The sequence below is a fragment of the Malus domestica genome, chromosome 10 (genome assembly GCF_042453785.1).
Source record: "Malus domestica chromosome 10, GDT2T_hap1".
Lineage (NCBI taxonomy): Eukaryota > Viridiplantae > Streptophyta > Magnoliopsida > Rosales > Rosaceae > Malus > Malus domestica.
This window is the reverse complement of record NC_091670.1, coordinates 16,893,816-16,908,686: the sequence shown is the minus strand read 5'-3', so window position 1 is coordinate 16,908,686 and position 14,871 is coordinate 16,893,816. Positions and strand designations below refer to the sequence as shown.

Here is a 14,871-nt window from a genome sequence, read left to right as displayed (position 1 = left end):
TATTTATGCGACTTAGTTAACTAGTTTTCTTGCATTTACGTTATTAGTTCTTAGTTATTTTAGTACTTTAAGCCATTTTCGTGTGTTTGTAGGTCCAAAGGGTTAAGGTAGCAAGAAAGTGCATTTTGGTGCATTTTGGAGCAGTTTTGAGCTTGGAATGGATTACTTATGATATGAGCAAGATGGATGGACGAATTTGAAGAAAAAAAGAGGCTAGGAACATGCTAAAAATCTGGTGAAACAAATACAAGTTGCAAGAAGGGATAAATTTCTAGAAGGATTGGCCAAAACTTCACTCAAAACCATGCATACCCCATAAAATTCATCAATGCCGTGGCCTTCCCTTTGTTTTACTTCCACCAGATTTTTTAGTGATGATGCAATGCCTATCTCACTATGACATTTGAGTGGATGATGTAATGCTTAACTCACCATGACATTTGAGTGGATGATGCAATGCTTAACTCACCATGACATGTGAGTGGATGACTCAATACCTACCCTCACCAACAATTCTCCACCTTGCCATGCCTTACCTACTTCATTCCACCAGATTTTTGCATTAAACATGTCCATCCTCTTCCTATAAATACCATGGCAGCAACCTCATTCAAATCATCCAGAAATTAACCATTCTCCAAGCCTTTCCTTGCCTCTCCTACATATCTAAACCCCTTCCCATCCATTCCTCCAAATAACCAACCCTTCAACATCATTCCAACCTTGTTGTGGCGGCAAGGAGAAGGAGAAAAGTCCTTGGACGCGCTTGCTATCCAACATGGATCGTTGGAACGTTTAGGTGCTTTCTTCCCTTTGTTTTTCAATGGTTAAATTTGTTTATCTTTGTTTTGTAATAATGAGGAACTAAACCCCCCTTGGCTAGGGGGGGATTCAAAACCATGTTTATGCTTGCTATATGATTTGATTACTTCCAATTGCGTTTCTTGAATTGTGAATTCAATTTACTTATCCGTTCGTATAAAAACTAATTTGTGTATGTTGGTTGAGAGTGCACGCTTAATTTTCATGCATGAATTTGACGCTAGAATATAAGGGAGTTTCACCTAATCGTTATGAACTTATATTCACAAGTAGTGAAGGTTGCTAGTCACAATCACGTTAAGTAAATTCTTGGCATAAGTTTCATGCAAATCATAGTAACGAGTGCCTCGTCAATGCTTATGTTTTTCATAGAACTTAATGATTCTTGCTTGTATCTCTATTATGCAATTCATGTAGGGAACTTGTAGGGAATGTTTTGGGTTGTCGTATGCAATCATCCAATCTAATAACTTGTTGAAAAACTGAGAGTTAATTAGTGCAATTCACGGTTAATTTGGGGCGTTGAGTATTCATAACTTATCGAAGAGCAATTGGAAATCATTTTGTATGCAAGCAAGACATGTGTGGAGAAGAACCCCTTAGCTAGCCTTCCATTATCCATTCAACCCAAATTTGTTTAAAATCTATTTAAGTTTTTAGTTTATTCGTTTTTACTTTCAACTTCACCAAACTCAAATCCCCCTTTTACTTTCTTGTTTTAAAATCTTTTGTTTACATTTTTAACTTTGTTTCTTTTTGTTTTTGAGTCAGTTTAGAGGTTTTAGCAAGCCCTCCTAATCCCCGGTTTAGAACGATCCCTACTTACATACTTTGCTACAATTGTCAAAAAGAGGGTTTAATTTGTGTGTCAAGTAATTCTCGCATCAAATTTTGGCGCCGTTGCCGGGGATTAGCAACTTTGCTAAATCCCCATTGTTTCTTTTTATTTCTTTTTTGTGTGTTTTAATTTTATTTGATTTTGTTTATTTTAGGTACTAGTTTATGACTCGTAGTTCTCAACCAGTTCGTGCACATATATCGGAGTTTGACGACAATTTTGAACGAACTTTGAGAAGGAAAAGGAAAGTACCAGAACCTAATCCACCTAGTTCTAGTTCTGAATCCGAATTTGAAGAAAATGAGGAGGCAGAAAAAGACATGGAGGTGGACAATCGAACAATCAAAGAACTTTCAGCCTCGGGATTGGACAATGCCGCGCCTCTATGTATCCAATACCCCGCAGCAGCCCGAGGAAAGACAGAAGAATTTGAATTGAAGTCAAGCTTGTTACACCACATTCCAAAGTACCATGGGTTGTCCATGGAAGATCCTAACAAACACTTGAAAGAATTCGAGGTAGTGTGTTCGAGCATGACCCCCGTCAATGTCGATGGGAGTATTTTGAAGATGAAAGCCTTCCCTTTTTCTCTCTTAGAAAAGGCGAAGGATTGGTTGTACGAATTGGCGCCCGGAACCGTCACATCATGGGAAAGCATGAAACGGGCCTTCTTGGAGAAGTTTTTCCCAACTTCTCGAGTCATCCTCCTACGGAAAAGGATAAGTGGAATTCAACAAGAGGAAGGTGAATCTTTTCCTACTTATTATGAACGTTTTAAATCTCTTGTTGCTTCTTGTCCACAGCATCAGATGAAGGAGGAACTTCTTTTGCAATACTTCTACGAGGGGCTACTACCTATCGAACGTCAAATGCTAGATGCCTCGGCGGGAGGAGCCTTGGTGGACAAGACCCCCACGGCAGCAAAGACTTTAATTTCTAACCGTGCGTTGAATGCTCAACAATACGAAGGCGTTGGACAAAGGAGTAACCCACCACCACATCAAGTCAATGAGGTAAGTGCCATAACCGAACTTCAAAATCAAATGGCTAACCTTACTACTTTGCTTTCTCAGGTAGTGGAAGGTCCAAAAGTGCAAAACGTGGCAGCTTGTGGCGTGTGTTCCATGCAAGGCCACCTTACGGACAAGTGGCCACAGTTGATAGAAAATGGAGGGTGGGAGACCCTCAATGCCGTGGGATTTGGCAACCAATACCAACCAAGGAATGACCCCTTTTCCAATACTTACAATCCCGGTTGGCGTGATCATCCAAATTTCAAATGGCGAGAACCCCAACAAGGCCAACAACAAAGCGGATTTAGGCAACAACCCCCGGGTTTCTATCAAAAGCCGTTTGCACCAACTCAACCCCAAGCACAACCTGCCCAAAAATCAGGTTCGTCTATTGATAATGATCAAATTTTTAATTTACTAACTTCTATGGCGCAGGGAATGCAAAATAGGGACAAAAAGGTGGACGAGTTGGAGAAACAAGTAGGGCAAATTGCCGAGTTCATGGGGCAGTTTCGAGAGCAAGGCAGGTTGCCTAGCTCAACCATTGCAAATCCAAAAGGAGGCTTTGAATCTGCCAAGGCAATCATGTTAAGAAGCGGAAAACAAGTTGGAACAGCCCCACCACCATCCAAATCAGCCCCAAACAAGGTGGAGGAAGTGATAATTGAAGAGGAGGAACAAGGGTTGGCCACGGCAAGGAAAAAGGTTCCTTTGCCGCAAGTCTCCATGGCTCCTAAGCCATCCAATCTGCCAAATAAAGGTACAACCGTGTCCAATTCCATTCCAACTAATGATTTTCCTTTGAATGTCCCCTTTCCTAGTAGGTTCAAGCAAACAAAGAAAGAAGAAGCTGAAAAGGACATTCTAGAGACGTTCCGGAAAGTGCAAGTCAATATACCTCTCCTTGACGCAATTAAGCAAGTACCTAGGTACGCCAAGTTTTTGAAGGAACTATGTACAACAAGAAAGAGAATTTCAAACAAAGAGGTTGTTCAGGTAAGTGAGAATGTTTCCGCTGTTTTGCAAAGAAAATTACCTCCTAAATGCAAAGATCCGGGAAGTTTTACAATTCCATGTGTTATAGGCAATACTAAATTTGAACATGCTATGTTAGATCTAGGAGCTTCAATTAATGTCATGCCATACTCAATATATGCATCCATGAACTTAGGAGAGCTTAAAAACAATGGTGTTATAATTCAATTAGCCGATCGTTCTAATGCATATCCGAAAGGAGTTTTGGAGGATGTATTGGTGCAGGTGGATAACTTGATATTTCCAGCGGATTTCTACGTTTTAGAGATGGAGGACTCACCAAATGTCACCCCATTGCCGATTCTACTTGGGAGGCCATTCATGAAAACAGCACGCGCCAAGATCGATGTGTTCAAAGGGACGTTGACAATGGAATTTGATGGGGAGATTATTAACTTTAACATTTCTGAAGCTATGAAATTTCCTAAAGATGATCATTCTTGTTTTTCTATTGATATATTGGATGAATTGGCGCAGGATTATCTTGATATGTTGGAAGACGATCCACTCGAAACGATAATTGCACAAGGATTTGGCACAAAACCCAACATGGCCGTACCAAATGATGAACATGCCGAGCTTGTGGCTGCCTTGGAATCATTGCCAAAACATCATGGTAAGCCGTCTCACCCAATTCCAATTCCCGTTTCCACTAATACGTTGTTACCTTCTGTGATTCAGGCCCCCGTTCTTGAGCTTAAACCGTTGCCGGATCATTTAAAGTATGCATTCTTGGGAGAGGAAGAGACGTTGCCCATCATTGTCTCTTCATCACTCACGGCATTAGAGGAAGAAAAGTTGATTCGGGTGTTGAAAGAGCACAAAACAGCCATCGGATGGACATTGGCCGATATTAAGGGAATTAGCCCTACAACGTGCATGCATCGCATCTTTCTAGAGGAGGGGGCTAAACCAACTCGAGAGGCTCAACGCCGACTCAACCCTCCAATGATGGAAGTCGTGAAAAAGGAGATTATAAAGCTTCTCGATTGTGGGGTGATTTATCCAATTTCGGATAGCCGTTGGGTCTCACCGGTTCAAGTTGTCCCAAAGAAGTCCGGAGTCACTGTGGTGAAGAATGCCGAGGACGAGCTTGTACCAACCCGTATTCAAACAGGTTGGAGAGTATGCATTGATTATAGGAAGCTCAACAACACCACAAGGAAGGACCACTTTCCACTACCATTCATCGATCAAATGCTAGAAAGGTTAGCCGGTCATTCTTTTTATTGTTTTCTTGACGGTTATTCGGGATATAATCAAATTGTCATAGCTCCGGAAGACCAAGAAAAGACCACCTTCACATGCCCATTTGGTACTTTTGCTTACCGCCGCATGCCATTCGGTTTATGCAATGCACCGGCCACGTTCCAACGATGCATGGTAAGTATTTTTTCAGATTTTATTGAGAAGATTATTGAGGTATTCATGGATGATTTTAGTGTCTTTGGCGATTCGTTTGATGGTTGCTTGGAAAATCTCACATTAATCTTAAAACGATGCATGGAAACTAACCTCGTTTTAAATTGGGAAAAGTGTCACTTTATGGTAAAACAAGGCATAGTTTTAGGGCATATTATCTCTGAAAACGGCATTGAGGTGGATAAATCCAAAATAGATCTAGTACGTCACTTACCCTCTCCGACTTCGGTTAGAGAGGTTCGTTCGTTTCTTGGTCATGCAGGATTTTATCGTAGGTTTATCAAAGATTTTTCGAAGATAGCACAACCTCTTTGCCGTCTCCTACAAAAAGAAGTGGCGTTTGAATTCACCAAGGAGTGCACGGCATCATTCAATCAACTCAAGGAGTTGTTAACCACGGCACCCATCATTGTTCCACCAGATTGGAGCCTACCTTTCGAGCTTATGTGCGATGCGTCCGACTACGCTTTAGGGGCTGTTTTGGGACAAAGGAAGGACAAAAAGCCACACGTCATCTACTATGCCTCACGGACGTTGAATGATGCACAATTGAACTATTCCACTACAGAAAAAGAACTTCTTGCCGTTGTTTTTGCTTTAGATAAGTTTAGATCATATCTAATTGGTACTAAAATAATTGTTTTCACTGACCATGCAGCATTGAAGTACTTGCTCACCAAAAAGGAGGCCAAGCCACGGCTAATTCGGTGGATGTTGCTACTTCAAGAGTTCGACATAGAGATTCGTGACAAGAAGGGAAGTGAGAACGTAGTGGCTGACCACTTGAGCCGAATGGTGCATAATGAGGAGGCTTTGCCGATTTTGGAGACATTCCCCGATGAACAATTGATGTCCATAAAGGTTAGTGAGCCTTGGTATGCTGATTTGGTGAACTTTTTGGTGACAAAACGAATTCCAAGCACTTACACTAGGCACCAACATGATAAACTTAGGCATGATGCACGGTTTTATGTTTGGGAAGATCCATATTTGTGGAAATTTTGCCCGGATCAAATTGTTCGTCGTTGTGTGCTTGATTCTGAATTTCGTTCAATTTTAAGTTTTTGTCACACATATGCATGTGGTGGGCACTTTGGCACACAAAGAACTGCCCTTAAGGTATTACAATGTGGATTTTATTGGCCTAGTATTTTTAAGGATGCTAGAACTTTTTGCTTAACATGTGATAAATGCCAACAAATGGGTAACATTGGTGCTAGGGACCAAATGCCGCAGGTTTCTATCCTAAATGTTGAAATTTTCGATGTTTGGGGTATTGATTTCATGGGTCCCTTTCCTTCTTCGTATGGTTTTATATATATTTTGCTTGCGGTTGATTATGTGTCAAAGTGGGTGGAAGCAAAGGCCACCCGGACTAATGATTCTAAAGTGGTTGCAGATTTTATTAGAACTAACATTTTTGCAAGGTTTGGCATGCCACGAGTGATCATTAGTGATGGAGGGTCACACTTTTGCAACAAGACCATTGAGGCGTTATTGAGGAAATACAATGTCAATCATAAGGTTTCTACGCCTTATCATCCTCAAACTAATGGCCAAGCCGAGGTTTCCAACCGTGAGATCAAGCAAATCCTAGAGAAGACCGTTGGGCCAACAAGGAAGGATTGGAGTTTACGGTTAGATGATGCACTTTGGGCGTATCGTATGGCGTACAAGACACCCATTGGAATGTCCCCCTTTCGGCTTGTCTATGGCAAACCGTGCCATCTCCCCGTTGAGTTGGAGCACAAAGCTCATTGGGCCGTCAAGAAGTTTAACATGAACCTCGATGAAGCGGGAAGTCACCGGAAGTTCCAATTGAATGAGCTTGATGAGATACGGCACGAGGCATACGAGAACGCATGCATTTACAAGGAAAAGACCAAGGCGTTCCATGATAAGATGATTAGAGGCAAAACGTTCGCAATTGGGCAGAAAGTGCTATTGTTCAATTCCCGTTTACGTTTGTTTCCTGGTAAGTTACGTTCCAAGTGGATTGGACCTTTTGTTATTACTAATGTTTTTGTTCATGGTGCAGTCCAAATACAAAGCTTGAAAACGGGACACGAATTCAAGGTGAACGGGCATCGTTTGAAGCCGTACTACGAGAACTTTGAGGAGCATACCGTGGATGACATTCCCTTGCATGCCGTGGACTCCATTGAGGAGTGAATGGGTTCTTCGTCCGGCTGTACGACGTTAAAGCAAGCGCTACTTGGGAGGCAACCCATGCATGCAACAAAGGAAGACCTAGAGAACACTCCAAATTCCAGATTTGCGTTCCTAAACCATTCTCTTTGTTGTTGTTTTCATTTATGCCATGTTAAATTGCTTAGTTGCTATTTTGTTTGTTTGTTTGTTATTTGTGTTAGTCTATGCTTGAAACATTGAGGACAATGTTTGATTTAAGTGTGGGGGGGTAACCAAAGTGTTTTGATGCAAATTCGTGGGATTTTATCAACCTTAACTTAAAGACTTGTTCCTTGCTTTTTTTTTAAGTGTTTTTAAGTTGTTTTGATGTGTTTTAGTGTGTTTTGAAGTAAAAATCCGAAAATCACATAAAAATTTGAAAAATTTGTTTTAAAAACCCAAAAAGGGTTGTTTTTGTGTGTTTGTTTGCGTCTTAGGATACCTTCCAACACAATAATGAGGATTCGGTTTGTAATTGCATAACTGTTGAAGTAAGTTACAAACATGGATGAAAGTTTGACATGCTCTTTGGTTTATGCTTAGTTGTAATTATAGTTCATGAATTCACATGTAGTCAAAAGAAAAATTAGTTTTTGTAACATGCTTGAAGGAAGAAACTCAAACTAACGCTACAACCCTGAGAGACTTGAGCTTTTAACGTTCTTTGGAGAGTTAATAATCTGTGCATTTGTTGTCTTCTAAAGTCATTGCATGATCTCATTATTCTTTGATTGGTTACTACTTAGAAGGCGTTTTATCATGTAGTTCCAAATGCTAGAACTCATGCCCATTTCATTCAAAGCATGCTATTGATCTGCATAACACATATTCAAGATGAAGTTGTGTAGTGACCACCACCAAAGCCAAATTGTCGTGTATCCTATTTCATTATGTGTTTAAGTTTAACTCCATTGAACCTTGTTTAGCCTTTTCTTTGTTAACCCACATCATCCTCACCTAGCCTAGATTAGGACTATCCATACCCTCGTTCTTAAAGTATAGTAAGCATGATTCAAATTGAATTCCTTTTGATTAATGTGGGCAGAAAATAAGTGTGGGGGAAGTGTTTATCATGTGAGTTTGTGTGCCATAGGCACGAGTAAAAAAAAAAAAAAAAAAAAAAGAGTTCCAAAATATTGTTTGTTGAAATAAGGGTCCAAAACAATGAATTCGGCCCTAAGAAGTTGTTTAAATCTTCCCCTTGTGTTTTAAAGTTAATTTCTGCAATCTAAGTGAATTCTAAGTCTCAATTTTACTACTTTGCTTACTAATGCTTGAAGAACGTTTGTTTTCCCTATCCTTTCTTTGTTAACCATTCCCCAAGCCCCGTTACAACCCTTAACTTCTATCTTGAGTGTTATGTATTTCAATATGTGGAGTTTGGGATTAGTTTGAGCATATGGTGTCCCTGGTTCTCGCATCTAAGTAGTAGCGTTCCATTCATGAGATCATATCTATAAATGCTTAATCATTCCAGAAAAGTGCTTCTTTTATAACATGTGTGAGTGTTCGTTTCCATGTTTACATCAATCTTCTCACATATACTTAGTATAGGGAGTGTAGTTAGAAAATCTGTGTGAAAATAAGAGTGTATCCAGTAAGGAATTGAGTGGATTCTCTAAGGCATGTTACTACGTCCATAATGTTGTTTTAAACGATTAAATGTGAGCTAGTGAATGGTAACTATGATTAAGTATATGCTCAAGAGTAGGGATGACTAAAATCTGTGGGAATAATGATCTTTGGCATGTTATGTATCGTTGGAAATCCCTGTAGCAAATGTTGGAAGGTTAGGTTATGTTTTGTTTGTTTTATTTTGCTCGAGGACTAGCAAAAGCTAAGTGTGGGGGAATTTGATAGACGCATATTTATGCGACTTAGTTAACTAGTTTTCTTGCATTTACGTTATTAGTTCTTAGTTATTTTAGTACTTTAAGCAATTTTCGTGTGTTTGTAGGTCCAAAGGGTTAAGGTAGCAAGAAAGTGCATTTTGGTGCATTTTGGAGCAGTTTTGAGCTTGGAATGGATTACTTATGATATGAGCAAGATGGATGGACGAATTTGAAGAAAAAAAAGAGGCTAGGAACATGCTAAAAATCTGGTGAAACAAATACAAGTTGCAAGAAGGGATAAATTTCTAGAAGGATTGGCCAAAACTTCACTCAAAACCATGCATACCCCATAAAATTCATCAATGCCGTGGCCTTCCCTTTGTTTTACTTCCACCAGATTTTTTAGTGATGATGCAATGCCTATCTCACTATGACATTTGAGTGGATGATGTAATGCTTAACTCACCATGACATTTGAGTGGATGATGCAATGCTTAACTCACCATGACATGTGAGTGGATGACTCAATACCTACCCTCACCAACAATTCTCCACCTTGCCATGCCTTACCTACTTCATTCCACCAGATTTTTGCATTAAACATGTCCATCCTCTTCCTATAAATACCATGGCAGCAACCTCATTCAAATCATCCAGAAATTAACCATTCTCCAAGCCTTTCCTTGCCTCTCCTACATATCTAAACCCCTTCCCATCCATTCCTCCAAATAACCAACCCTTCAACATCATTCCAACCTTGTTGTGGCGGCAAGGAGAAGGAGAAAAGTCCTTGGACGCGCTTGCTATCCAACATGGATCGTTGGAACGTTTAGGTGCTTTCTTCCCTTTGTTTTTCAATGGTTAAATTTGTTTATCTTTGTTTTGTAATAATGAGGAACTAAACCCCCCTTGGCTAGGGGGGGATTCAAAACCATGTTTATGCTTGCTATATGATTTGATTACTTCCAATTGCGTTTCTTGAATTGTGAATTCAATTTACTTATCCGTTCGTATAAAAACTAATTTGTGTATGTTGGTTGAGAGTGCACGCTTAATTTTCATGCATGAATTTGACGCTAGAATATAAGGGAGTTTCACCTAATCGTTATGAACTTATATTCACAAGTAGTGAAGGTTGCTAGTCACAATCACGTTAAGTAAATTCTTGGCATAAGTTTCATGCAAATCATAGTAACGAGTGCCTCGTCAATGCTTATGTTTTTCATAGAACTTAATGATTCTTGCTTGTATCTCTATTATGCAATTCATGTAGGGAACTTGTAGGGAATGTTTTGGGTTGTCGTATGCAATCATCCAATCTAATAACTTGTTGAAAAACTGAGAGTTAATTAGTGCAATTCACGGTTAATTTGGGGCGTTGAGTATTCATAACTTATCGAAGAGCAATTGGAAATCATTTTGTATGCAAGCAAGACATGTGTGGAGAAGAACCCCTTAGCTAGCCTTCCATTATCCATTCAACCCAAATTTGTTTAAAATCTATTTAAGTTTTTAGTTTATTCGTTTTTACTTTCAACTTCACCAAACTCAAATCCCCCTTTTACTTTCTTGTTTTAAAATCTTTTGTTTACATTTTTAACTTTGTTTCTTTTTGTTTTTGAGTCAGTTTAGAGGTTTTAGCAAGCCCTCCTAATCCCCGGTTTAGAACGATCCCTACTTACATACTTTGCTACAATTGTCAAAAAGAGGGTTTAATTTGTGTGTCAAGTAATTCTCGCATCAACCATACATTACCAAAATCTCCACATGTACAGGAACTCGTACTAGGAGTATATGACGATATTTTCCTATCTCTACCCAGACATAGGAAATGATTACAACCACTCGAATGATTCTTGATCACTTGTAAGTATCGTCAAATAAATACTCATGAGTCCCGATTATAATGGGATAGGATAAGTTAAAGACTTTCAAGGGTAGATATGTCTTTTGTTGTTGGAGCTACAAATACGTTGCACAATTGGGATAATACAAGATAGTGCAATCGTAGACGTTGATCTAGTTCTTCCATTGTTGTCAGAAATTTAGCCCTTACTCAGCGAAAGTGTACTCGAGAAATTGTGAGGTTGATGAAGATTTGGTACATGTTTCTCCACATAGAAGTGTCATCTAGTTTTTAATTAAAGACGATGATTATTGACTCTGGGTTATGAAGAAGATAGTTCATTTCAAACGATTCTAACCGTTGAAAATAGAAGCAATACTTCGTCGTGCCATTTTTGCACAGCTTAAACATTTGAAGGACACGTCACACTGGATTTTGAAAAGATCAGAGTCAACAAAAGGTGTAAAACAAAGGTAAGATGAGACAACATTTCAGTTGTCGGAAACTTTAATCATTTGCAATAACCCTACCTAAATTAACTTTCCTCGGTCGTAAGTGAGGAGAGACACGGTAGCCAAAAAGATCGCCAACAATTTGTCGATAAATTGACAAGATCAAGATATCATGGTTTTGCAATACCTTGCAAGAATTTCAACCTTTCTCCACTAAACCCTTTTTGGAAATAGGAAAGATTGTCATTTACCAAGATCACGTCTTCCAAGAAAATACTAACTAACAAGGGTTACTTGAGGAAATGGTATAAACTGAATGTTGGTGTTCCCAAACACTACTCCGAATTGTCGTTTACCAAGCGAAGATGGAAACGCCACTAATAATTGCCCCTAAGCACATAAAGGTACAATTAATAAAACTATACTATAACAATTGAATTCAGGAAAACGGACGTCAAAAACGGATTCAGAACGTCGAATTACCCTAAGAAGGGTCCTGCTTAAATTTCTGAAAAGTCAACAGGATGAATATTCCCTGAAAGGCGAAATATTCTCTAACGGATGGAAATGTCCCTAACGGAATATTTCATCTGGGCTAAGGGTTATTAGGTTGGGTTAGATTAATAGGTTGGACTTAAGGATTCTAGGCCTAAAGGCCTAAACTAAAGGGGTTTAGGATTTAAAATGCATGAGATTAAAGCCCCAAAAGGAAATGGCCAAAGGCCTTTAATTAACCAAATAATAATAAAAATAATAATAAAGTGTGAGGTTGGGCTGCCCAGGGTTTTGGGCTTAGCAGAAACGGCTCGAAGGGCCTGGGTTTGGGTTGCTGCTCGCCAAAGTTAAACGGAAGGGAAGGCCGGATTCGGCCAGAAAACTGAACAACCTTTAAATGTTAATAACGTCCTCGTTACGCAACGAAATCGAGTGAAACAAAAATGAAAGTTGTAGTTCTCAAAGAGACGAAGGGAATGGTACCTCACAAGATGTCTAAATCACCGTGGTTTGGCCGGAAAACACCTCGAAAGCTGTTGGACTCGCCGGAAACTGGGTAAGATTCAAATGAGTATAACTTCTTCAATACTTAATGAAATTGGGTGAAACAAAAAAAGGAAAGTTATAGTACTCAGCGAGACGAAAAGATTGATACCTTGCATGCCTGCCAAATCGCCGTGGTTTGGCCGGAAATTGGCTCGAAAGGCACGGATCAAACTTGAACTTCTCGAAAGCGAGTTGTTTCACGTCAAAGCTTCCTAAAACCTTGACTAGGGACCCTAGGGAGTTGCATAGAGGCTTTCCCGAGTCCTAAAATATCGTGACTCGGTTGAAAACATGTCGAGATCAACTCGTCCGAGTTTGAACCTTCCGAGTTGGCGAGTCAAAACTCGTCCATTCTTGGTTTGGTTGGTATGGTTGTGTTCATGAGGATGAGAGGAGTAAAATGGGGTTGGTTTCAAGCTCGATCTATGAGCTTTGATGTTCGTTCCTGGCGTTGCAGAGGAAGAGAGAAAATAGAGAAAACCTTTTCTGATAGAGGGGGACAGAAAGTAAAGAAAAGATGGGATAGGTGAGAGTGAAATAATGAAGAGAGGTGCACAGGATGGGATAAAAAGGAATCCAATGGATAGGTTTTTAGATTTCCTACAGTAAAAGGAAATCGAAATCTATCTGAAGTAAATATTTTTACACTTTAAAATCTACGTCTACTTGTACTAGCGTGTACAATTTAAATGCGATAGCGAGAAATAAAAAGGAAAGCGATAAGAATAAGTCCACGTCTCTTGCCAATAAGGGTATAATCGTCAATACACATACTCGGGGAGAAAAAGGAAAGCAATAAGAATAAGTCCACGTCTCTTGCCAATAAGGGTATAATCGTCAATACACATACTCGGGGAGAAATTACATAGGAAAATTAGGGACGGGTCGTCACAATTATAGTAGTGAATCGAGAGATTTGTTGTGTTCTTAGAAAGTGCAAAACACACATTTTGAAGGTTTACAGAATAGAAATTCTTTTGGTGCATATTAGAAAAATTATGTTTCTTTTGTCAATGAAAGATTGATGAACCTAATACCATTTGCCGATCTATTAGAGGAAAGCTAATTGAAATTCATTTAGTGCATATTAAAAAAATTAGAGTTTACGATATAGAAAATTTTCTTTCTTTGTGTTTTTATTCTTCTTATTTTGGTCTACAAATTCTCAATTAATTGTACTAATAAAAAATGAGAAAAATATTAGGGAAAGCACCACTTGATTATTGCACAAAAATCTTTTAATAAACAACTAGTTATTTGTATGAATTAAGGTTATTTGTGTCTATTTAAGGGAGATTTTGAATATATTTGAATTTTTTTATAAAAAGTGACATTTTTGAAATTAGGGGCTAATATTTGGCTATATTTGATAAACATTCAAGGTAGACATAGCCTCATAATAGACTAGTAATAATGTGATTCATATTTGTTCGTTTTTTACGACAATCGAACTTAAAACCTCGCGCTTACAATTGAAGAAATACACTATATCGTAGTACTAAATGACTTACACGTCGGCATAATTTACTCGCACAAGATTGATTTATTGCTACAAGAAGACCGGGCGGACACACTGGAATTTAGGACATAGGATTAGGAGGACACAAACAAAGCCAAAACTCCTTATAATTAGGAATTTAGGATATAGGACAAATGAATTTATTAATCTTTTCATTAGGAAAAGCTTTGATTTGAAACTTAATCCTAAAGAATTCCTCATAAGCGTTGGTTGGGCTATTATGGTCACATGAGTGTTCTAAAAATCGGCATAGGCAGTCGCCTATGCGCTAGACGATGGCCAACCGCTAGGATTAACTTCTAGTCAGAAAGAAAATTGGGGAAGGGATTAGGCAAGCGCTGAGGCAGTCTAGGCGGCACTTGGGCGGCCTAGATGGGCAACTTGATGGCCTAGGTGGTTTGAGCATTTCGATTCCTTTTTATGTTTTTTTAAGTGAGGAAGGAGAAATGCAGAGCTTTCTAGGTTATGAACTCCAGTGAAGAAGACGAGAGGAAGAAGAAGAGAGAAAATTGAGTCTCTCTCTTCGATTCTCACTCCACGTGACCACTATCAAGTCTCAATGGTCCATATTTAATATATTTTAAATTGCCGCCCAATTAAAATTGGAAACCTAGCAATCCTATTTGACTGATATGTATTAAAATTGGAAACCTCGCTGGCCACGTGTTCTTCATCGTTGGCCTTCTCTGTCGTTTCATTCTCCGCCTTTCATTTTGCATCTCTCTCGCCATTTTCTGCAATTGCCATTTTTTTGCTCCGCGTGTACACATGTTGGTCATCGCTGAATGGAAAGCAGTGGCAAGGCAAGGAAAGCGGTGGAAAAAACCCATTTGCTACCATTCGCTGATCTCAAAAAGAGCA

General features: G+C 39.2%; 1 protein-coding gene across 1 annotated transcript; it reads left to right on the top strand.

Annotated features, from left to right (window-relative positions):
- The first annotated feature begins 617 nt into the window (after positions 1–617).
- On the top strand, positions 618–9,374 carry LOC139188889 (uncharacterized). The gene is made up of 2 exons (XM_070806930.1): positions 618–799; positions 1,815–9,374. Exon 2 carries the CDS (start codon positions 1,825–1,827, stop codon positions 7,300–7,302), a length of 5,478 nt encoding a protein of 1,825 aa, XP_070663031.1. The 5' UTR covers positions 618–799; positions 1,815–1,824; the 3' UTR covers positions 7,303–9,374.
- The last annotated feature ends 5,497 nt before the right edge of the window (positions 9,375–14,871 follow it).